General features: G+C 49.2%; 8 protein-coding genes across 8 annotated transcripts; 2 read left to right on the forward strand and 6 right to left on the reverse strand.

Moving 5' to 3' along the window:
- Positions 1–788: 788 nt before the first annotated feature.
- LY89DRAFT_765513 (uncharacterized protein) lies at positions 789–4,644 on the reverse strand (the record flags this gene model as incomplete). The annotated part of the gene is made up of 1 exon (XM_018221673.1): positions 789–4,644. One exon carries the CDS (start codon positions 4,642–4,644, stop codon positions 1,108–1,110), a length of 3,537 nt encoding a protein of 1,178 aa, XP_018062408.1. The 3' UTR covers positions 789–1,107.
- A 1,873-nt stretch (positions 4,645–6,517) lies between these two features.
- On the reverse strand, positions 6,518–7,550 carry LY89DRAFT_349079 (uncharacterized protein). Its single transcript, XM_018206905.1, has one exon. It carries the CDS (start codon positions 7,261–7,263, stop codon positions 6,667–6,669), a length of 597 nt encoding a protein of 198 aa, XP_018062409.1. The 5' UTR covers positions 7,264–7,550; the 3' UTR covers positions 6,518–6,666.
- A 1,913-nt stretch (positions 7,551–9,463) lies between these two features.
- On the reverse strand, positions 9,464–11,141 carry LY89DRAFT_691355 (uncharacterized protein). The gene is made up of 2 exons (XM_018216298.1): positions 10,234–11,141; positions 9,464–10,185 (listed from the first exon to the last, which is right to left on the reverse strand). Exons 1-2 carry the CDS (start codon positions 10,769–10,771, stop codon positions 9,638–9,640), a joined length of 1,086 nt encoding a protein of 361 aa, XP_018062410.1. The 5' UTR covers positions 10,772–11,141; the 3' UTR covers positions 9,464–9,637.
- Positions 11,142–11,822: 681 nt separating this feature from the next.
- LY89DRAFT_691357 (uncharacterized protein) lies at positions 11,823–12,376 on the forward strand. Its single transcript, XM_018216299.1, has 3 exons — positions 11,823–12,073; positions 12,122–12,204; positions 12,255–12,376. The coding sequence occupies exons 1-3, from the start codon at positions 11,963–11,965 to the stop codon at positions 12,307–12,309; spliced, it is 249 nt and encodes an 82-aa protein (XP_018062411.1). The 5' UTR covers positions 11,823–11,962; the 3' UTR covers positions 12,310–12,376.
- Positions 12,377–12,573: 197 nt separating this feature from the next.
- LY89DRAFT_659768 (uncharacterized protein) lies at positions 12,574–13,374 on the forward strand (the record flags this gene model as incomplete). Its single annotated transcript, XM_018212525.1, has 3 exons — positions 12,574–12,635; positions 12,689–12,829; positions 12,879–13,374. The coding sequence occupies exons 1-3, from the start codon at positions 12,622–12,624 to the stop codon at positions 13,372–13,374; spliced, it is 651 nt and encodes a 216-aa protein (XP_018062412.1). The 5' UTR covers positions 12,574–12,621.
- Positions 13,375–14,039: 665 nt separating this feature from the next.
- On the reverse strand, positions 14,040–15,715 carry LY89DRAFT_349096 (uncharacterized protein). The gene has a single exon (XM_018206906.1). The coding sequence runs from the start codon at positions 15,428–15,430 to the stop codon at positions 14,285–14,287; it is 1,146 nt and encodes a 381-aa protein (XP_018062413.1). The 5' UTR covers positions 15,431–15,715; the 3' UTR covers positions 14,040–14,284.
- Positions 15,716–16,084: 369 nt separating this feature from the next.
- LY89DRAFT_711846 (uncharacterized protein) lies at positions 16,085–17,560 on the reverse strand (the record flags this gene model as incomplete). The annotated part of the gene is made up of 3 exons (XM_018217930.1): positions 16,085–16,295; positions 16,399–17,467; positions 17,533–17,560. 3 exons carry the CDS (start codon positions 17,558–17,560, stop codon positions 16,238–16,240), a joined length of 1,155 nt encoding a protein of 384 aa, XP_018062414.1. The 3' UTR covers positions 16,085–16,237.
- A 416-nt stretch (positions 17,561–17,976) lies between these two features.
- On the reverse strand, positions 17,977–20,765 carry LY89DRAFT_600384 (glycosyl hydrolase; the record flags this gene model as incomplete). Its single annotated transcript, XM_018210154.1, has 7 exons — positions 17,977–18,281; positions 18,329–18,825; positions 18,887–19,243; positions 19,296–19,947; positions 20,007–20,366; positions 20,414–20,455; positions 20,498–20,765. The coding sequence occupies 7 exons, from the start codon at positions 20,763–20,765 to the stop codon at positions 17,977–17,979; spliced, it is 2,481 nt and encodes an 826-aa protein (XP_018062415.1).
- Positions 20,766–21,771: the final 1,006 nt, after the last annotated feature.

The raw sequence follows: 21,771 nt of genomic DNA on the forward strand, positions 1-21,771 counted from the left end.
TGTGCGACGTACACATGTTCAACCAAACGCACACTTCACCTTACTCACACCTGAAATGGACATGATACGTGATACGGCGCAATATACCACGGTCGGTCAGCGAATGGCAACCACCTTCAAATTCGCCGCAGTGAGCTTTCCTTCTGCAACAAAACATCCAACAATCACGAGCCAACGGCGTGGCGACGCCTGACCCGTCACAATGGTACTGTATTGCCTACACATGCATATCGACACCGAGCCCTCAGTGGAGTCCCAGCGCCCCAATGGCTTCAACTCGATCGATTGACAGGTTCCCAAGTCCTGCACCTAGACTTCTCTCCAGCAATCCACCGAGATGGCTTTCGCTTCTCGCATAATCTATGTTTAGGACCCTCGTCATTTCACAGCAGCAGCAGCAGAAAGATATTTCTTTTATATTGCTAACATACGTGTCCGACATGAAGCTCTAGAACCAATCCATCATCATTACCATCGAATAATTATCTGCGAGTGATCATGAGACGAAGCACTGGGGATAAGGCATACATCTTCGGCTTAATCCAGACCGTCTGTCAGCTAAACATGTGGCCATGTCCATGTCCAAGTCATGTCAAAGTTGCATATCTATCCATGCTGCCATGTTGAAGAAAATCGTCAGAACACCACTCACCTGATGACGAGTATATTTAACCTTTTTCGTGTTTATTCACGATGTCATGACTCGCCTCAGTAGCTGCAGGTCAAATAACAGAATATCACGAGCATTTGGGTTTTGTAAATTAAAGTTTTCAATTGGTTCGTGCTGTAGTCAGCAATAATCCTGACAAAAAAACAATCTGAACGCCATGCTATCGTTGTAATCCCATTTTCATCACCATAATGCCAGATCCATTCATCGCCACCACATATGTATGCAGCAGCAGTATGATCGAACCCTCGCTCGCAGTGTGAGCGCTTTTGCAAAGAAAAATCAGAAGAAAGCAACAAAAAAGAGAAAGAAAACTCCTTGCCTAATCTAACATTCCAATCTGACAATCCAACTGAGAGCAGATCAAGATATGAGAAGGTCCTATATCCATCTACCCCGTTGATCTCCATCCAACCATTCATTGATAGCTCGTTCGTTCAATCAGCACCGTATAGGCCCTGCTCATGAACACAATCGTATCCACCGTTGCCGTTATCACCACCAGCACCTGCCTCACCCGCTCTCTCCAAAGCACCACTTCCAGCCCTAGCTCTGCCATCACCCGCACCACCCATCTGCACCAAACCACCCTCACCCATCGCATAAACACCCCTCAAATACGTCGAAGTAGCACGTTCCCTACCCGGAACCGGCGCCACAAAACTCTCAGACTCACCCCTCAACACACTATCAGCACGAACACCACGAGTCATCATCCCACCGGTCGACGGACGCACATTCCTCGGCATAGGCAAAACCCCACCACTTCCGTTCCAGCCTCTCGATGTACCGGCCCCGATATTGATCAGTCCCGGAGGAGGAGCCATTCCCGCACCGCCGCCAGCGTAGTAACCGGCCCCGCCCTGATCGAACGGTCCATAGCTATACGCAGCCGGATCCTGAGTTCCTCCTCCTCCTCCTCCATACATAGCACCACCACCACCACCACCACCAACAGCGGGACCGGCGGCGTAGTTATACCCACCACCGACACCAGCCGGAACAGCATAGCCACTCATCATCGTCGGCGAATTAAAAGCCCGCGACATCTGCGCTTGCGTCTTACCGGGCGAGATATTGTTGTTGTAGAGGTGTTGGGCTTGCGGCTGCGGCTTGATAGGCGACATGTGGTGGTTGTTGTTGTTGTAGAACTGGGGATTGTGAACCTGGTTTCGGACTGGAGACGTGCTGTAGAATCCTCGGGAGGCGGGAGCGAGCTGGGCGCGCGTCTCGGCGTGGGCGGCGTTGAAGGAGGTGAAGGACTTGAAGGCGCTTGGGGGGCGGAAGTTGAGTTGCGATAGGGATAGGGGGGTGGCGGGGCTGGGGGTGCGGATGTCGTTGAAGGGGCGGGGTCGGGGGTGGAAGGGGGCGAAGTTTGCGAAGGCTGATGGGTTTTGGGACTGGGTTGTGCTTTCGGGGCGGGTGGTGTAGGGAGCGGAGGGAGCAGAGGGAGCGGTGTAGAGCGGGCCTTCGTGGGGTTGTGGTTCCGGGGCTATGGCGTTGACTTGGCTTAGGATGTCTGCGAAACCTGCGCCGAGACCGAGGCTGATTGGTCGAGGTTGGCGGATGGGACTCTCTTGCTTGGGGACGGCGAAAGCTTGCTGTTGTTGCAATATGTTGGCTTGTTGCTGGAGAGAACCAGTTGGTTCATCTTGTCTTGGCATGTTCAAAGCTTGTTGTTGCACAGTATTGCCATATGGTTGAGGACCACCCTTTTGACTTGGCATGCTCAAAGCTTGTTGTTGTTGCGCAGTATTGCCATATTGTTGCGGAGCATTCTCTTGTCTTGGCATGTTCAATGCTTGTTGTTGTTGTTGCACAGTATTGATGTTTTGCCGAGGAGGACTATCTGGGTTTCGGAGGGTGAAACCTTTTTGTTGCAGAGTGTTCTCGAATTGCTGCATAGCACCAGCTTGTCTTAGCATGTTCAAAGCTTGTTGTTGTACAGTATTGCCGTATTGCTGGAGAGGGCTCACTTGTGTTTTACGCTCTTCATCGAACTCCGGAAACGGCTCGGTGGGTGGCGGTGGATGAGCGTGAGGAGAAATGGTAGCGGGTTTTGGCTTAGGTGGTGACAAAACGCCTAGCAAGAACTTATCATCGTCACCCTCGTCGAAGCCGACAGCTGCCTCCTTTCTCTCTCTGTACGCAACAATCTTTCGGACTTTCTTGTCATCCAAAAACTCCTCGACGAGGTCCGGATCAAGAGCTTCGTATGGTTCGAGGTCCTCTGGCTCAATGTCTTGCGAGGAATCTGCTGATGTTTCCGATTCGTCAACTTCAACGTCTTCAACGTCTTCACCGGCAGGCATGAATTCGTATTGCACGTGCTTGAACGGGACGTCGTCCAAGGGAAACAGCTTGTGCATCTTCGGATCTCCACCCATGCGTTGGTAAGTACCCCAGTTCAGATCCTTTCGGAGTGGCTTCATCTTCCGATTGGGATTCATTTCGACAGGAACCAACTTTCGCAGCGGTGGTCGTCCAGCCTCCTTCATGTCCATGAGGACCTGCTGAGCGGTCTCTGCTGTGCTCAGCTGCTCATCATCTTGTTGATAAGTACTCTTTGCGATCTGTACAGCAAATTCGATCTCGGAAAGAGAGACTTCTCTACGGAGGGCTGGAAAATTGCCTCGAATGTGTTCGTGGATGGAGGTGACGAGTTCGCCATCGTGATCTGCTTTGCCTTTTCCCTTGTTGGCGGTACTGTTTTCCATGATTGGACTCTCCATGACAGGAGCTCTCTTCTTCATGACTGGACTCGGCGGTCTCTCGGGAGGCGTCTGGCGGTATTCAAAGGCATGTACTCCCACGAAGTGACTCAGCAGTCCAACCTTCTTGACAGTCATGACCTTAAGCATAGGCTTCTTGTATGCCTGCATGGCCGATTCTTGCTGTACTGCCTTCGCCGCAGCAATCTGTAGCGCAGTCCGAAGCTGCTCCCAATACAACTCCTCCTCAGATCCAGGCCCAACAACCCAGTTCACCGTGTCAGCACTCGGGATATCCTCATCTCCCAAATCTCCGAACTCATAAGCCAGCTGTAACTCCGTGTGATTCATACCCTTCGAGTTGGGACTAGTAACACTCTCCGCCCGCACCGTATTACCGCCCTTCCGCTCTCCCTGGATCTTCGGAAATCCGTCAAAGAACTCCTGATTGAAGATCTTGACCTGGATCACACTAACTAGAAGCGGACCGTGCACCTTCTCCTTCTGCGTCTCAGCAATATGATCAACGATCTCTTGGATAGCGGTAATCAGCTCTCTCAGCGTCGTGGTGTTGCCAATCTCGATCTCATAGCAAGGTAAGATGAATGTTCCGAATGGGTTGTAGACCGCGACATCGATCTCGACATCGGGGAGCGCCTCGAGGAGTTCAGCTTTGATTTCGGGCAAGAGCACTTTTCTTTCCTTCTTCTTCTTCGGAGCCATTCCTAACGCCTCCTTTGCGCGTCGCGCCTCTTCTTGAAGTGACGCCTCGTTGCTGTCCATTTCTGAACGCTTAGGTTGGCTGTTTGCGCGCGATGCGAGAGGATCGAGGCTCGTGTTGACGTAGCGTCCGAAGTCACGGCCTGGAAAGAGCTCGAGCGATACGGAGGGCTCGGGCATGGGTGCGGTGAGGGGCTCGGTGTCGATATCTTCTTGGAGCAAGAGGTCGTGCAGCTCGTCTTCGTTGTGGTATGTTGATTGCGAGGTTGCGGTCCTGAGCGATGTGGAGGGTTTTGGGGGACGCGGAGCTAGTTGGACCCAGCCTGCGCCGCGAGGTGCGGTCGCCGACGACATCTTGGATGAGGTTGTCGATGGATCGAGAGGGGCTGATGGAGCGGGAGTGAGGCTCTTGGGAATAAATGCAATAGACACGAAGCGAATACTAGCGTTGTTTTGCACTGCTAGCGTTGTTTTCGAAATGCTCGAATAGGTTGTTCGGAAAGTGTTTGGACATTGGAGGATGTCCCAGGAGGTTTGGGACATTGAGGTGTGAGTTGAGAGGCTAAAGGGGGGCTTCCCGCAGAGAAGACTCTTCCTCTCTTTGCGTTACAATATGGGCTTGAGCTGGGAACAAGATGCGTCTTTGGCTATGATGTCCCAGGAACTTTTGGACATTGTGGTGTTATTGGACAGAGCAATGGAGAGCTTTACTAGAGGTCCAGTTTTTCCTTCTGTTGCCGTTACAGCTTGTCTTTAGCAAAGATTGTTCCAGTAGTTCCGGAACATTGGGCTTTGATTTGAGAGAATAAGCACAGACGTACTGGAAAAAGCAGCGTCTTCCTTTCAGATTAGAATACAGCTTGTCTTTGATAACGCTATGGTGCTATTTGTCTTTGCTAGTATCAGAATGCCGTTTATAGTCACTAACACGAACTCTGAGAAGGCTCTAGCTCTTTCCACAATGTTGTTGCTATTGTTTCTACCCTCAACAGAAGTCAATGGGCTTTTAGCTATAATTCAAGTGAGTAATTGGTCTTGTGTTTTCTGTCTCACCAGATGTGACTTTGCTTGTTCTCTCATGTTCTCCAGCTCTGGATCTCCAATTTTGGTTGAAGTTGATCTGCTTAAGGGAACAAGTAGTTCCAAAATGAGAAGTACAAGATGCTGTGAGTCAGATGCAAAGGTGCAATACAAGATCTAGACTTTTTATTGAAACACTCTTTGATCGAAAATTGCCAAATCCGGCTAGGAGTCCCTGCTTGTTCACATGACATGGTCATCTTCTAGTTCTGTATTGAGTTCTGCAAGAGGGACAAGAAGGAGCAGGAGGCTTTTCTAGCAAGTGCTTATACCAAGTCTTCACAAGGCTCAACGAAAGTGGATGCGTAGCGGACAACGAAGACTGTTCGCTAAGCAGAAAATTGTGGAGAGAAATGTTTGCAAAAGCTTTACGGCAGTTATTTGTTCGCAAGAGAATTCAAGTTGAAGATGCAGGTTAGAGGTACAAAGTTTCGAAGTTGTTAGTTGGGATATCAGAGAAAGGACTCGAACATATTTTCTTGAGCCTGTCTTGGACTTGTTCTTGAAACAATGCTAATGATCGAATATTCGAAAATTAGTAGCGCAATGAAACGCTTTCAAAGAAGCAGGTACGAGGTCAATCGAGTGCTTTCCAGTTTAGTGTGATTCAAATCAGAGTATTTCGTAGTTCACACCAGAGTCGAGAGACATGAATTTGTTTTCGAAATCAAGTGCTCTGAATAGTCTGATCCGGTTACTTCCAAAATATGGTAATTCCCTCTCCGAAATAGTTCGCTGAATGTTGCACACCTTAATGCCACAAGCATGAGCCTTAGAAACGTGACATCTTCTGAGCAACATGTCTTTGCTTCATGCTTTGGCCCTGAGTGGGGCAACATGAGGGGTTCAGGGGCTCGCTTGCTGACCCTAAAAGGGAATGGATTTATACTTGGGCAAAACCAACATCATCGAAAGTTATTGATACGAAGTTGCGTTACTGTACACTAATTGAAGATTAAGCATTCGCCGAGGAAAAGGATGCAAAGCGATACAAATTGATGTAATATGCCAACGAAGGCGATGCGAGAACTGTAGTTTCTTTGGTTGTAGTCTTTTTGGTTGTAGTCTGGCCACAAGGAATCGACGGCAGGCTCGAGACATGCTGATAACATTCTCACGCTTCTTACGAATATATGAGTAGTAGAATTCTGTTTGCAAAGTTCACGTTGGCAATTCCCAATGGTTTTGAGGTATTCCATACAATGGTACGTCTCACATGACCTTTGAAGCTTTTGCGTCTTCGAAATATATGCCAAACATTGTATACCACACGCATTGCGATTAGAAAAGCCAGGTAGAGAATCATTGAAGAGTCGCGATAGTCAAGCTACGGATTCATCCTCTCTGCAGGGCATGTTCAGAGGCCACAAATGCATGGTCCTCCGACACCAGGAATTCGACAATGCTTCATCAAATCTTGCGTGCGGTTCATTCTCATTCAGACACCGAATGCAAATCTGGGCACTGTTCCGCTCTATACAGAGTTCAATTGAGTTGCGAGGCCTCACGGCGGCCGCCAATCACTTCATCGAGAATCAACCTTGTACCCTGTGGTACCCAGATTTTGAGGCTTCTCCATCTCGCCCGGCTTCTGCCCAGTTCATGCATGCTTTGCCGTGTCTTGCTGCAAGCCTCCTCTATTGGTGGCCTTCGAGACACACACCGAAATCTAAGTTTGGGGGAGGAACGATACGTGATTGGAGGCCTTCGATATACCTGCATGCTCGAGCCACACATGGCTCGAGCTGCCCTAAGATATAAGTCAGCAAGTTCATCCCCAACTTTCCACTGATTAAGACACTGCTTGATACCACAAATCTCTTGGGACAGCCATCTTCTCGCCGTTTGTGCGGCTTTAGGCCCTTGAATAAGCGCACGACGACTTTGTTTGCGGGTGTGGTCGCCTATCCTGGGTGGCATACACCTGCACAGCCTTCTCCCTCCAAATTCTCCACGACTTTTGTCTCGATTGTTATTTAGCATCAGACAATCCGCCAACTTTGGCTCCTCAATCCATCCACCTACAAGAACCAAATTATGAATTAAACACACCCTCTCTGAAAGACGTTTCCAAGTCTTCATGGCCCGATGAGACTTGGGGAGAAGCTGCTGTGGAACCTCACAATGCCAGCCCCGACCCTATTCGAAGCGATCGCGAAGGGTCGGTCTCCGATGCAAGCCAATACGTCACAGGTGGATGTGCAGTGCGATACATTTCCTTTAGTCCAACCAGATCACCCTCTCCGTCAGGGTCGACGATCTTCGAATCAACAGCCGCAGCATCCTCAAATCAGCCCACGCCTTCCACTCCGAGTTCAGATGCTAGTCCGAGGCCTCCAATCGTCACCCCTCAACCTCAAGTACCCTCGAATACAAGACAATTCAAGTGTTCGGACTGTCCACGAACTTTTGCTAGCCATGCGAGACTAAGGTTTGTACTTCTCACTACCCTCAAATGTTTCTATAGATATCTAACACATCTGATTAGTGGACATGTTCGAATGTATAAACATACTCATGTCTGTCGTCCAGCCAGATCACCTTCACCCTCTCCGGAGCCATCTCCCACTCCAAAACATCAACATACAAGCTCCCACCTCCTCCCACCGTTCCACCACCACAGGCTTCCCCCCCTTACAAACATCATCACAAAACCCACCATCAACAGCCTCCTCGCCCGCCGTCATCCCATACGCACACATACAGATCCTAGAGTGCATAGCAAAGTAGGGAATCATCCGCGCATAGTTGTCTTGGATGTAGTGAGAGCGAGCTTGTTGAGGACTCTCCCCCAAGTGTGATTGTAGATACCAAACCCGAGAAGATTGATAAGGAAACACTACTCGACAATATAGTCAGGCTGAGAACCATCGATGAGCTCACGATTGCTGGCCCAAAAAAAAAAATAACAGCTGAGGATGAACCCACAACACCCAAAAAAGACCGAAGCAAGACCTCCAAGCTCAACAGTCCAGAAGAGATACCAGACATCTTCGACGCCTTCAAACTCACAACCCTCATCGCCAACCCACTCTCGACGACCACCTTCTCAACACCCAAAACAGTGATCGAAGTAAAAGTCAGAACCCTCAGCACGACATCCGTCTTCGTCGAAACCGGTGCCGGCACCGTAGTCGCAACAGCAGCAACGCTCAAGCAAGAACAAGCTTCCGTGATCTGAGCTGGACTATATGGCGGTTAGCAAGTCTATAACCCTATAGCTAAGGAACTACATCCCCTTGCCACATTCCAAACCAAAACACCTCCATCAAACCGCCTCCACCAAACCCTACACAAATCACAGACCAGCAACGCAGACCGATGTTGCTAGCCCAAAGAGGTAGGTAGGGCTGAGACATAATCACTCAATCACTCGGCTGTACTGTGGAGGCTGCGGAGAAGGCTCGGGCTGTATCTAAAGCTTCATCTCTCTGCAATTATCAACTGTGTCTCTGGTCGTTGTTCCGAAATTGAGGCAGACTGTCCCGTAGGTGATGATTAAGCTCGTAGAAGTCCATTTTCCACAGATGCACAGTATTCTAAAATCTCCAGACTTTGAGTCCAGGAAAAGTGTAGCAACGAGCACGATCTTTTTTGGAGAATGATTCTTTTGCGAAGCGTTGGTACGCTCAACTTACAACGAACAAAGAGCATCTGACCCCAAACTTTCAATCGATTATGAACTATCCCGTTCCAAGACCAATACATATGTCTCGGAATCTACTGTACCCAGCTAAGGCAACTATTCGGAGATTATATTTAGATAGGAGATATGACTACTTAGCTTCTAAGCCGATCGATATTTTGCTCTCTACTGAAATATCAAGAAGAAGAGAAGAGAAGAGATCTGTGCGAATTGGAGCAAAAAGAAGGAAGTACGGTAGTCCTCGTGATTAGCAACTCTCCACCTCCACAAGGTGAGGCTTCGGCACGTACTCGGGGGATACTATCACTTGATGAATATCAAGCACTGGGTCGAAGCTGTGATGTTTTTTTTTTGTGAAGAGCTCCCGTTGCGCGTTTCTCGAGGTTCCCCTGCCCCGCTCTCCGCCCGAGCCCGCTCCCGCTTCATGCGGTAAATTGGGGCTAAAAATACTTCTTACTGTATGATTAGGCTCTGAGTGCGAGGAGGAAACCTCCGAGGCTCCCGACGGTTGATTGTGCCGCATACCGGCAGATTAAATGCAGGGTGTGGATAACATGTTTGAAAAAGGGGGGATTTGATGGGATGTGTTTGGTGCTTGGATTGTGAGGTTGATTGAAGAAGCTAAATTTTGTGGACTCACAAATGACAAGAAATGCTTGTATGGGTTCAGGAAGGCTTGCAGAAGTGAAAATATCTCAAGTTTTGTAGCTTGCAACGCTCAATATCGCAAACACAATGATTAAACACAAAATGGGTATGACGCCAAAACCCCGTCATCCAAACACCAAAAACGCCTTGTTCCTTCATTCCCTAATATCTAGTTTCTTGTCCCAAAGCTCCCAATCCTTGATGTAATTGTGGCGCATTCCCTCTGCCCGCTGGTGGAGTCACAGAATTTCCTCCTCCAGAAGATTGTCCAAAATAATCTTGTTGCGGTTGATATTGGTCACTTCTCGTTCCACCTGGTGTGATGAGAGGAAGAGCGGCTTCGGATCGATTCGCGTTCGCAAAGGATTGTGATTCGACATCTGCGCCTTTGGTGCTCGCTGCTGCCATTTGGTGGGCATATTCTTGTTGCTTGACTTTCTTGCTGTTGCGAACTCCCATGACGATGAATGCGATTATAGCTACACCGATTGCGAGGCCGAAAACGATTGTGACGATCAAGCCGGACGTAGTGAGGGTATTATCTCTCTTCATGCATAGCGCTGAATTTGCACTAGCCGTGGCGGAAAAGCAAATCAGTCCTGGAGCGCACGAAGCAGACTCTACTGTTGTCGAGCTACACGTTGATGTTCCTGATGTGGTCTGGCAGACTTTGGTCGATATTGTGGAGGTGATCGAGCAGACTAAGGAGCCTAGAAGTTGTTAGAATGATTCAAAGGCTTCCGAATAGCATCACAAACCTGTTGTGCTCCCAGAAGTGGTGCTGCTAGTTCCTGTAGTCGACTGCGAGCTGGACGATGTCGTAGATGAGGTCGTTGATGAAGCCGTGGTCGCTGAGCTTGTTGTAGATGAGTCTGATGAAGTGGTAGAATCGACTGTCGTTGAGGCAGTTGTACTTGACGGTGCCGTTGTACTTTTGGCAGTTGTAGACTTGTCGGTGGATTTCGCGGTTGTCTTTTCTGAAGTAGTACTTCCACTGTCCGTCGAATCTGCTCTCCTTTTCAGGTCCCCTCTGCCATTCTCAATCTGCAATGGTTGACAATCTTTCGCAAACCAAACAGCCTCAACAGTCGCTTCCCCAGCCGAGCATCCATTCGAGGTGTAGCATCGTTCGATCTCGTCCAGACGTTGTAGATCTGCTGTCCCGAGACATGCCGTAATGGCGTTGACAGAACCACATGAAGTTTCTGCAACAAGGTCCTCAATACTGTTCTGCGCACAACCACCGGCAGAAACAATTGCGGCTGACGCCAGGACTGCGAGAACGGTCGACCGCATTTTGAACTGATTCTTGTTTCAGGAAGCCAACGTGCGAATCAAGTGAGTGATGGCTGGCTATTGGCGCACAAGAACCGTATTCAGCAAGATCAGTGGAGCTTGAGGTCGCAGGACAAGAGAAAGATTAGTGACTAGAATATTATCGTGAGAACAAAATGACCTGAACGGGAAACATGTTGTAGATAAATAAATGTGCAGTTAAAATGAGCCCGACACCAAGTGCTTATTTTAAGGATGGGCGAAGTTCATGAGGCTACCGTGAAGCTGAACCCATTAGGGGTCTGACGGGGGATATGATAGGGTGACATAGCGAAAGCCAGCCACTCAGACCTTGTCAGACACTTGCGCAGTGCGTCCGGCTAGCCTTGCGCTCCCGAATGAGGTTTGTGCTGCCCGCGCCGTTGTCAATAGGAGGAGCTGGAGACTGTAGTCAGCATGCATCTGTTTTTGGCAGCGGGTCAAGTTGGACATTCGAATGTGCAACGACGAGGACGCGCATCCTCTCATATAAAAATTGTGAAAATGTTTCGCTCGTCCACACGCCAGAGGCTTTTGAGGCCATACCGATCCACTTGGTCAACTTGCGTCCCCACAGACGTGACGAAGCGCTGGAAAGAATGGCGAGAGCTCTGAACTTCCATGGGCATGGGCTCGATCGGGATTCGTGGTGGCTGAGTTGAAGTGAGAGGGGCCCGGCAGCGTGCAGGCTTGACTCTTTTTTGTTTGCTCAAAAGGTTCGTCTGAAACCGACAAGCCAACGAAGGATGAGGCCGGGCCTTCCTTCCATTGGAGTGGCTTCCGAGGCTGGAAAAGGGGGCGCAATGTTTCTGAGCGTTGTCCGCTGTGAGCGCTGTGTGAGCATGTGGTGAGATTTCCGATCAAAAATCCACCGTGGAATCTTTTTGATGTGAAAACCGCGAAAGCGAGGCAGAGAGGAGAAAGTGAGGAGAAATGGTTCTAGAAGGCTCAAGGAACAAGGAAGGGTCAGCAGTCTTCACGTGACTACGCTATCCAAATACGTCATATTTGTTTCCGAGACAAACAAGGTTGCCATTCATTGTCTTGACTGTACAACTCTATATGAACGTTAAATCTCTTGTCTCTTTCACTTCGAGACCTTTCAGAAACTTAACCATATTCAAGAATCAACTACCTCAATACAAAGCTTTCAGTACCCATACAATATCCAATATGCCTCTCGTTGTCCCCGGTATCAACTCAGGTGGAGATAACTCCAAGACGGAAGAGTGGATGAACAAGCTGGTTGGCAAGAAGTTGACTGATGGTCCATCCGATGCTACGGTATGATTGCATGTACGCATGCAGGAAGATCATACTGATCAAGAACAGTCATTCGCCAAACAAGATCTCCCCAAGGAGACTCGAGTTATTGAGCCCGGATCGATGGTCACCAAGGATTTCAATGAGAACAGGTAAGCATAGATATGTTTTGAAGAGGTGTAAGAGGTGCTAATAGATTTAGATTGAATGTTCATCTCAAGGAGGATGGAACTGTCTCACATGTTGATCACCAATAGAGATGCTGCTTATCATGCTCTCTCCTCGTACCAATGAATGAATCAATGACTTTATGAGATATTCACCCTATACGTGCAATTTCAATCCTTTAACTCATTATCCATAAGCAAAAAGCATCTCACAACAGAATAAGAATATAATAGGAGAGACATCCTACACGTGATTACCCCTCCACGCCACTTGCACGTCTGGTCTACCACGGTCACCAAATCGCGGGGCACCTCCACATTTCAATCGCGTTCAATTCTAGGTATTCTTCCTCAAGCCTACACAACACCTCTCGACATCAAATACCCCATCCAATCCTCAAGATGTTCAAGAAAGAGTGCGCATAATCCCACACCCCGTCTGCGAAGCCCAACCCTAACAAAATAGAAGCATATCCCCCGGCTCAAAATCCAAAGTAAAATCCTCCGTCCAACGCGCAATCCGCACTCAACTCGTACAAACATACCCCCTCCTCGCCCCGCACATCGACGAAATAATACCCAAGAAAGAGCAATTAGATGCCATGAAGATGTACTACCCTTCCTCCTCCTCCAGAGTTCAATGCTAACCGGAACCACAGCCCAGAACGAGTAACACTCTACCTCATCGGCCTAACCCCTCTCTTCTACCAACACATGACCGACGCCCTACTCCCACACCTCAAACTCGTACATCGATTCCCGACCTGTTTCCCCTCTCTCCGCATCGACCGCGGCGCGATCCGGTTCGTGCTCTCGGGCGCGACGCTCATGGCGCCGGGTCTCACGTCTACGGGTGGACGGCTACCGACGGGAGCTGATACCGAGAAAGGAGGGTACGGAGAGCTGGGCGGGAAGGGAGAGGAGGGAAAATTGTATTGGGATGGAGAGGGGGAGAGGGAGGGCGAGGGCTGGTATGGAGGCAGGGAGTTGGAGAAGGGGGAGCCGGTTGTGGTGTGTGCGGAGGGGAAGTTGGAGGCGTGTGCGGTGGGGTTGTTGAGTATGGGGACGAAGGAGTGTAAGGAGAAGGGGAAGGGGCCGGTTGTGGAGGAGGGGCATTATTTGGGGGATGGGTTGTGGAGGTTGGTTACTGAGTAGGTGGTGGTGGGATGTGGAGAGTTGAAGCAACAATGGAGTATCTGTGCTCATGGTTTCTCGGGTTTCTGGCGCAAATGTCTGGAATTTGAGAGGACGTATGTGCGGTACGGTCCGCCGACAGTCGAAGTCGGTTCAATGAATCTGATGGTATCGGATATTCAGCCAAGTCTGAGTGGCTGTAGAGGTACCAAACATTGGATAAGTCCGTCCACGTCATGAAAACACAAACATTACACAGCGGAAGTTTTTTCGAATTCACTCAGTTGCATTCACCACATTCTCCTGATCCTTATTCACTCATACATTCGCTCTCCCTTTCCACTAGACACAGGCCCCTCGTAAGTCCCTCTACCAGTATATAAACTCCCCATACTCTCCTACTCTCCTACCCTTCTATTCTTCAAACAAGCGATTCAAGTTCGCCTGCCGCACCGCCTTTTCTCAGGTAGGATCGCCGTACTCGTCATTGTCGCACCCGGATTTTCTTTATATAAAGAACCCGGATACTAGGGTGTACCTATTGTCAATCTTTCTTTTGTTGTCGACAGTTGGAGCAGTCAGGCTTTAGATGGGAGATTAGATGCGATGAAGAGGGTGGGGGAGATTTGTTGATCATGTTCTAGTTGAATGAGTGTGGGTTGAGTTACTTGATTTTTCAGATGTCATGAAGTATCATTGCTTTGTTGGATGTCGCGGATTTTATTCTGAAATAGTTTCTCAAGCTGGGGAGCTGAGAAAGCGATATGTGGCGTGATACTTGAAGAGCCAAGTCGACGGTTTCGGCTACAAAGCTCTTCGTTCAATCGCTCTCCAAATGCACTAAATTTGTGTAGGGGAAAAGAGATCAAGAAGTCAAGTAACTGCTTGTCCGTCTGTTTACTTCCTCATAAACAAAAAACACCAAAAACCATCACCCAAAAACATCAGTCCAGCTCGGATTCACCGTTCCCACCTCCTCATACAAAAACGCATACCACAACCCACAACTCCCCAAACCTCCCAAAAACACCCAAAAACATAGATACGCATTCTCATCAACCCTCACCCCCCTCTCCTCCTCCTCCCCCCTAGCATCAAGTAAAAGTACCCTCCCCACCGCCTCCCACCTCCCCACAACCCTCTCCAACACCCAATACCCACACCAAATCATCCCCACCAAGTACGCCCAAATCGCCATCGCGCTCCCAGCTCGATGCACCCACCCCGGCGGCGGCGGGATCGTGCTTCCAGTCCCACTTCCACTTCCATGGTTCTGGCTCGGCGGATGCGGTAGCAGCGCAGCCGCAATCTCAGCTTTCCACGCCAAAGTCCAAAATCGGGCTACATGGCCCTGGAGCCCGAAACAGGAAGCGACCAGCCAGGCGAGGGACGTGAGCATAAGATAGAGGCTAATGGCGAACGTAACCCAAGTTACAATGCCGCGCGCGAGCGGCGCGGTCTCGAGGACGCGGGAGGCGGGTTGCCAGAGGGTGTGGATCGTCCAGATCTGGAGGCCGAGGTGCGTTAGCAGGGCGGTGAGGAAGAGGGTTGTTTCGAGTTTGGAGAGGGTTTGGAAGAGGGAGTGGGTTTTGGTGCGGATCGGGGCGTGGGTGGAGGTTTCCCATTGGAGGGTGGAGAGGGCGAGGATTGCTTCTACGGTGGAGGTGGAGGTGGGTTGGTCGGAGGAGGAGGGGTGGGGGTGGGGATGCCCGAGGAGGGTGATGAGTTCTGTAACGATGAAGGAGGTGGCGAACATCAGGCCCCAGACTTGCGTCCATGGTGTTCCGGAGAAGGAGGATAGTTTTATGGCGGCGGGCAGGGTTCCGAGGATGAAGAAGAGGTAGCGGGGCCAGGTTTGGGATTCAGGGGGTTTTTTGTCTTCGCTGTTGATGGGGTCTGATCTTGCGTGGACGACGAGTTGGAAGGCTTGACGGGGCTTGATGGGGAGACGGATGGATAGGGTGATGAGGCGGATGAGGGCGGAGAGAGCGTCGGCGACGCAGAGGATGGGTGAGCTGGCTAGGTAGAGGCGGTAGCGGGAGGGGATGCCGCAGAATTTGCTGGTGGGTTGGGCCATGGAGTTTATGGAGAGGGAGAGGAGTATCCAGAGGATTACGTGCCATGTTACTGGCGAAGCAGTTGAAGGTTCAGGTGGGATTGCTGCATCATCGGTTGAAGCTGGAGAAGTTGTCAGTATCAATTTTTGAGGGAATTGAGAACTCACCTGAACTTGTGAGACCGCGAGACAAGACGGTGATAAACATGAGGCTCGGAGTTTTATTATTAATATACAATACCGATCAGACAGAGGGAGAAATTATGAATTAAAGATAAAACCAAAGTTGGCAATTCAAGAATTGAGGTTATTGATGGTGTGGCTGAGTGCTTTAGCGTAGACTATGCAGGCTATGGTCGCCCTACTCGGCAAAGCCCCTGAAGCATCGCCTAGGCTGATTTGCAGGCAAGAATCTCTCTGAACTTCGTAAATCGCAAGACTGCGATCAAGTCTTCATTCATCAAAGTGGTGACTAGATCGACTTAGGTAAAACTAAGGAAAAGACTTCATCTCTCATAAAAACCCCCTCATATACGCATCATGAATCTAGCTTGTTGAACCCTCATCTGTGTCAACGATAGAATTGCCCACTTCTGCATTTCAATCAGGTAGTCCAAGACCCCTCTTTTCCGAGAAGAATTAGGTAGAAACTATATATTCCATAGATTAGGTAGTCCGAAAGCTGAAATCAACCAATATGCGGAATATCTGCTGCAAACGTCGCCACCCAAGCATCTGGCGGGAGAAAACACAACGACCGAAAGATCTCAACCAGAATAAACAACCGTGCTACAACGTACAAAATTATGCCAATATATATCACACCCTTTAAACCCGTGGACGCCGCCTTATCAAGAAAGCTCCCAAGTGCTTTCGAAAATCTTTCCTGCCAATCATTCAAGATGCCACCTTCCTCCTTAATCCGAAAAAGTTGATACACTGCTGCAACCATGACGAGCAACAAGGCAGGCAAGGAGACAGTAGTATACAAGCTGGCGACTCTCCACCCGATCAATTCGATGTTGGTAGGAAAATGAAAATTCCATGCCGCGAGATGGATTCCTCCAAAAAGGACAGCGCCGGCAATGCCCATATAAAGAAATCCAAGTCCAGCATACCCATCCGGGATATCGGCCAATTCTTTATTCCCACGTAGCGCACTAGGTATGATCTCGTCAAAAAGAGATCTACCCCTCTGGGACCTCGCTTCGTTCAATGCTGCCTGTATCTCTGTGACTTTTTTGTCAAATGAGGATACAGGAATCTCGATTCTGATTGCTACCGGTCGTAGGATTTGTTTCGGTCTGTTCCAATTGGCTATGTAGGTTGCGATCGCACAGGCAGAGAAAGCTATTACTGCTATCTCTAGCTGAGATACAGTCAACCCTCTTGCTCGGCGAGCAGTGATCTGTATCGTGATCCAAAGAATTTGACCTCCGGCAGTTGATAGTGCAAAGCTCTCCCCGCTTCCCCTATCCCGTTCCATGATCTCCTCACGGGAGATGGATGGAAGTCGCGGTATAATACGTTTGATTCGAAGTTGGATGATATCTTGACCTGAAAGGAGAAAGTGCCGCGGCAATTGACCCTGTGGACTCGAGTAGAATTCTTGCAAGTCGATGGTATTTTCGGGCTGCCCAACAATCTCCAGCCAAAATCCTCCCATGTTCGCATAAGAAGCATGCAGCAGTGATCCAGGAACACCATCCTCGGCAGCAAGCTGGCTCCATCCTCTCCGGACTTGACGGTCTGCCAGTTGGTTCCCGAATGCCTTGCCGAGTGTGACTTCCGGAGCAATGACAGTGATGAATGACCATTTTAACTTGGGCCACATTGTTCTCACCGACCATTTGATGTGTCTTTTCCACCCCGGGTCGAGGTCTTCGCGTTGCTCGGGCACATTGAGATATTGTAATGACCACGTACAAGCCACGATTGTGAGGAGACAACTCCACAGGAGGTCGAATGTTCCTCTCGTATCAGGACTCCCGACATAATTTACTGTCTTATTCGGGGTGGTGCATTTGGGCTCGAATTGAGAATAAGCTTGAGTCGATGCTGCGAACGTAAGAGCCAGGATTGAGAGTTGAAGCAGCGCAGACATCTCGCTAAACGACAGAGACTTATCGAAACAGGAACAAGGGAGACCATAGTAACCTTTAGGGGAAATCACCAGCTTTGTATTAGATTTACTGCTGGACTACACTAGAACAGAGCGAGAGCGAGGTGCAGCTCAGCCGCAAGGCTCAGCGCACCAATCTCTAATTGAGTGTTGGTTGTTTCTAAGCGAACCAATGAATCACAGTGCTTCAAGCCTTCAACGCCACATTCTCATTCTGATTCCAGATAGCCACTCACTTTTAGCTGGGACTGTAATCGTTCTGAACAGTACCTAGGTACGAAGCACATCGGACGGAATCGACATTATCAAAGACGACTCGGCTCGAGAGCTATGGTTACTTTGACCTCGAACGTGCTGCTATTTGCACAAATGCAAAGACGGCGAGGGAGGTCTTGGTAGAGTTGAAAGTTGAAACTAACCGACTGATCACTTAGATGCACGAAACTCAATTCCTTATCCCCAAATCCAGATGACCAGGACTGGGTGGGACATCACCCACATCCCACTCCGTCTGCTCACCCCCTAGCACAAAGTGAAGGCTCCCCCCATTGCCATTGATCAAATCTCCATGCGTAAGCCAGCTTTTATTCCAGCTCTCGCCGTTTACTGTTAGGCTCTGAATGTATGGACCCTGGTCTAGCCCTTCTGTCGTGATCTTGAGGGTCTTGTTGCATGCGACTGAGATGTTGAGATCGCTAAACCAGGGGGAGAGGATGAGATATACATCTTGTGTTACCATGGGATAGAGTCCTGGGAGTGTCAACATGATTCCAGGATTGGGACAGGAGGGAGCATACCGAGTAAGTTCCACACCATCCAACTTTCTAATGCTCCGGCATCACTGTTCCCAGGGACTCCATCTCGTCCATTACTATAATACTGATTGATGATCTCCCCGCTCCTCATGACACTCTTCCATTGTCTCTTCTCAAGATAGTTATACAAAAACGGCGTCCCAAAACTAGGTTCATTTCCAGGATTGAAGATAGCAGTGCCGGCACCATTGCCAGCACCAACACTCACGTCTTGCAACCCAGGAATGAACATAGCGTCGAGTCTCGACTCTGTAAGTTCTGGTCCTCCCATGAACGAAATGAGTGTTGACATGTCATAGGGAATGGACCAGGTGTATTCCCATGGTAGTCCCTCGTAGGTGACGTCTAGCCAGGAACACCATACACCGCAGTTGAGGGGCGAGTATGAAGGGTCGCGTGTTCCATTTGCATAGAGAGGAGCGAGGAAGCCCGTGAAGTTCAATGAAGTAAGATTGTGCTGCCAGATTTGTTGCCATCCCCTGTTTACTCGATCAGCCAATCCTTCGAGGTCATAGAGAGAAGTAGGACGTGGGCACTTACGCGGACCGGTTGAAATACTTCACATAATCCTTCGGCGCCAAGTCTTTCGCCACTTGACTCAAAGCGAAGTCATTCAGACCATATTCCACAGTCCGACTGATGCATCTGCCAAAGCCTGTTCCCTCATCAGGATCATACATACTGACATAGCCTAAACTCAGCCAGTCTGGTAGTGCTCCTCGACCTTCTTTTACGCTTCCAGTTGGGTCACCATAATCGAATGTGTTGTAAGGAACCAGTTCTGCATCGGTTTTCATTGCGGCGTATGCATCTGTCCAGTTGATTCCATACTCCGGAGCAGAGAGCCCCTTGATGTAGGCATCTGCCAGGACATTATCGGCATTGGAACCTCCTTGTCTGCAACCGGTCAGCTTCTTCTCTATTTGTCTTACCAAGAGTGAACACTTACACTCTACCATTGTAATTCCCACTTCTTGCATCTGGCATGAATCTTTCCCAGCGCCATACATCAATCAGACTCCGCACGATGTCAGCTGCACGCTTTGGTGCCGTTAACAAATAGTAGCTGTTCAAGCAACGAAAAGTGTCCCACAGCGTGTAGAAATCATCATAAGTCGGTTCTTCCGTATCCCAATTGGGATTCTCGCCAGTGCGGTCGCTGGGCATGAGATGCATCTTATACAGACTTGAATACAGCATTTCAAGGAGTGTGAGATTCGACTTGTCAGTTGTGGTGACCTTGGACAGAACCTCCGAGTTCCATTCAGCAACCACAGATGAGATGTATGGTTCCAGTGACCAGGAAGTGAGCTCAGATGCGATGTACTGGCATGCTTTGTCGGAGTTAATGAGCGAAACACCGATCTTTGATTTCAGTGTCGTCGTATTGGATGGGAAGGTGAACAAGCCACCAATCCGGCGAGCATAGCTATAATATGTCTGCCCGCCAGAAACCGAGGTTGCGTCAGTGAAGACGGGTGGATCGATGTGCGGGAGAGTGCTGTTGGGCCAATAAGGATCTGTGTAGGGTCCGGAGAAAAGAGTGACTTTTTCTGGGGTTGTATCAAACTCTGCACAAAAGTATACTGGAGCATCGGGTCCTGAGATGTAGATTAGTACTGCCTCATATGGTAAGGAAGTGGAAAATAGAGAGACGCACGTGAGCTGAAACCACCTCGATAAACTCCATATCCTTGATATTTGGTTCCATGAGGACTTCTGGCAAGGAATCCATTGCTATAGAACTGTGAATGCTGCGCTTCTCCGGAAGAAGGAAGCATGTGAGAGACGTCCACTAAGATGTGTCTTTCACTGCCACTAGTGAAGTTGTATTGAACGAGCCCTGCGTGAGCCGTCGCAGTGAGTTCTGCAGAGACGCCATTGGCTAGAACTGTCTTATAGTAGCCGACACTCGCAACATCTGGCTCCACACGCTCTTGCATATAGGTGAAGTTGTCCAGGACGTTCACATTCTCCAACGTCGAGAGGGGCATTTGATGAACAAAGCCATATGTCGGGGCTCCCTAGGTATATCAGTGAAGTACGATTCTGGATGTAAAGGTGTACTCGCTCCAGTGCCACTTTCGTGAAGCATACTGACACCAGTGACTGAGAAGTTAGCTCAAGAGCAGAAATACCAAGGCGACCTACCATATCCATCTGGCGTATATCCTGCATTTGCATCTACATTCGTCCAATCGAATGCTGTGGTATCTATTCCAAACTTCACGACGCCAAATGGTAGCGCTGGGCCAGGAAACACGTTGCCACCATTTATAGCTGTGCCGGGGTACCCTTGGCCCTCAGTGCCAATGAATGGATTGACATAATTTGTAAGGTCCTCGGATGGAGAGGAAGCTTTGGTATGGCTTGATACAAAGAGGACATACAGAGAGACGTGAAAAAGTCTGGAAATCATGATGACGAGCCTTTGTTCACCTCCCGACAGGATGGTTGCTGGTAACCAATAGAAAAAGACACGTAGTAGAATTTACATGTGGCTTGATCATACTTATATGCAGGTACATGAATGCGTATATCTTATCTTGCAATGGCTCCTCAACGTTACATGCCGACTAAATGTAACCAAGATTTGGGCGACACCCCACTTTCACTCGAAAATTAGTGCGGGGTACTGGGGATATGTTCGGCGAACTTTCCGGAGATCCAAGGAATTTCCATCAAGCTCTAAAGTTGAACGTCCACCTCTAGAGCTGCTTCGCAAGGTGGTATTAGAGGGTGCTTCGAAGTCGGTATTCGCTCTGAGATCATCTGCACTCACTCGAGTCGGAATATAGACGTGGACCTATCCATAGTTGAAAGATATTAACCTCCGCTCATATAGTAGAGAGAAAATGAAGGTACGATGCTTGTAATCGAGTTGAGGCATATGAGATGCAGGGGGAGGAGGCTAAAGACTGAGCTGAGGAGCTGTATAGAGTTGTCGGTCGCGAAGCAATTGTATCCGGGGGTGAGAAGAGCCATACCTCCGTATGTCTAGCAGACTTTGTATCTTAGCGGATCCTGGGAGCTATGAAGCGGGTGTAAATACAGGTTGTTGGTTCTGCTTCCTGCTTCCTTCCGACTTCGTTGTCTGTATGATGTCTTGTGAAAGAGATTCTTCGTCTTCGGTGAAACATTTTCCCGACGATCGAAAGTGGGCCAAAACCTGAGTCACTCCAGACATCAATTTATCTCCCCATCAATCTCACTCTTCCGCAATACACATGGAACGCTGCTCAACCTGGAGAGGGGACTTCATATGCATCAATGCTTTAATACAGGCACGAATGAACACAAGTCCCGACGGCCACATCCCACCAAATTGCAATCAGTCCTGCTTCACGAGCCATGCAGTTAAAAAGCTCAGAAGCAAGCAAGCTTGTGAACTCTCATATTGCCCTCAATCAATGCACGTTTCTGCC

This window comes from Mollisia scopiformis, assembly GCF_001500285.1.
Source record: "Mollisia scopiformis unplaced genomic scaffold LY89scaffold_34, whole genome shotgun sequence".
NCBI lineage: Eukaryota > Fungi > Ascomycota > Leotiomycetes > Helotiales > Mollisiaceae > Mollisia > Mollisia scopiformis.

Bases quoted from the DNA above. Each gene is read 5' to 3' on its own strand.
- LY89DRAFT_349079 (XM_018206905.1), bottom strand. From the start codon at position 7,263: ATGAAGACTTGGAAACGTCTTTCAGAGAGGGTGTGTTTAATTCATAAT.
- LY89DRAFT_691357 (XM_018216299.1), top strand. From the start codon at position 11,963: ATGCCTCTCGTTGTCCCCGGTATCAACTCAGGTGGAGATAACTCCAAG. The intron at 12,074-12,121 runs GTATGATTGCAT...GATCAAGAACAG, and splicing joins ATGGTCCATCCGATGCTACG to TCATTCGCCAAACAAGATCT. The intron at 12,205-12,254 runs GTAAGCATAGAT...TAATAGATTTAG, and splicing joins AAGGATTTCAATGAGAACAG to ATTGAATGTTCATCTCAAGG.
- LY89DRAFT_691355 (XM_018216298.1), bottom strand. From the start codon at position 10,771: ATGCGGTCGACCGTTCTCGCAGTCCTGGCGTCAGCCGCAATTGTTTCT. The intron at 10,186-10,233 runs GTTTGTGATGCT...AACAACTTCTAG, and splicing joins CACTTCTGGGAGCACAACAG to GCTCCTTAGTCTGCTCGATC.
- LY89DRAFT_349096 (XM_018206906.1), bottom strand. From the start codon at position 15,430: ATGGCCCAACCCACCAGCAAATTCTGCGGCATCCCCTCCCGCTACCGC.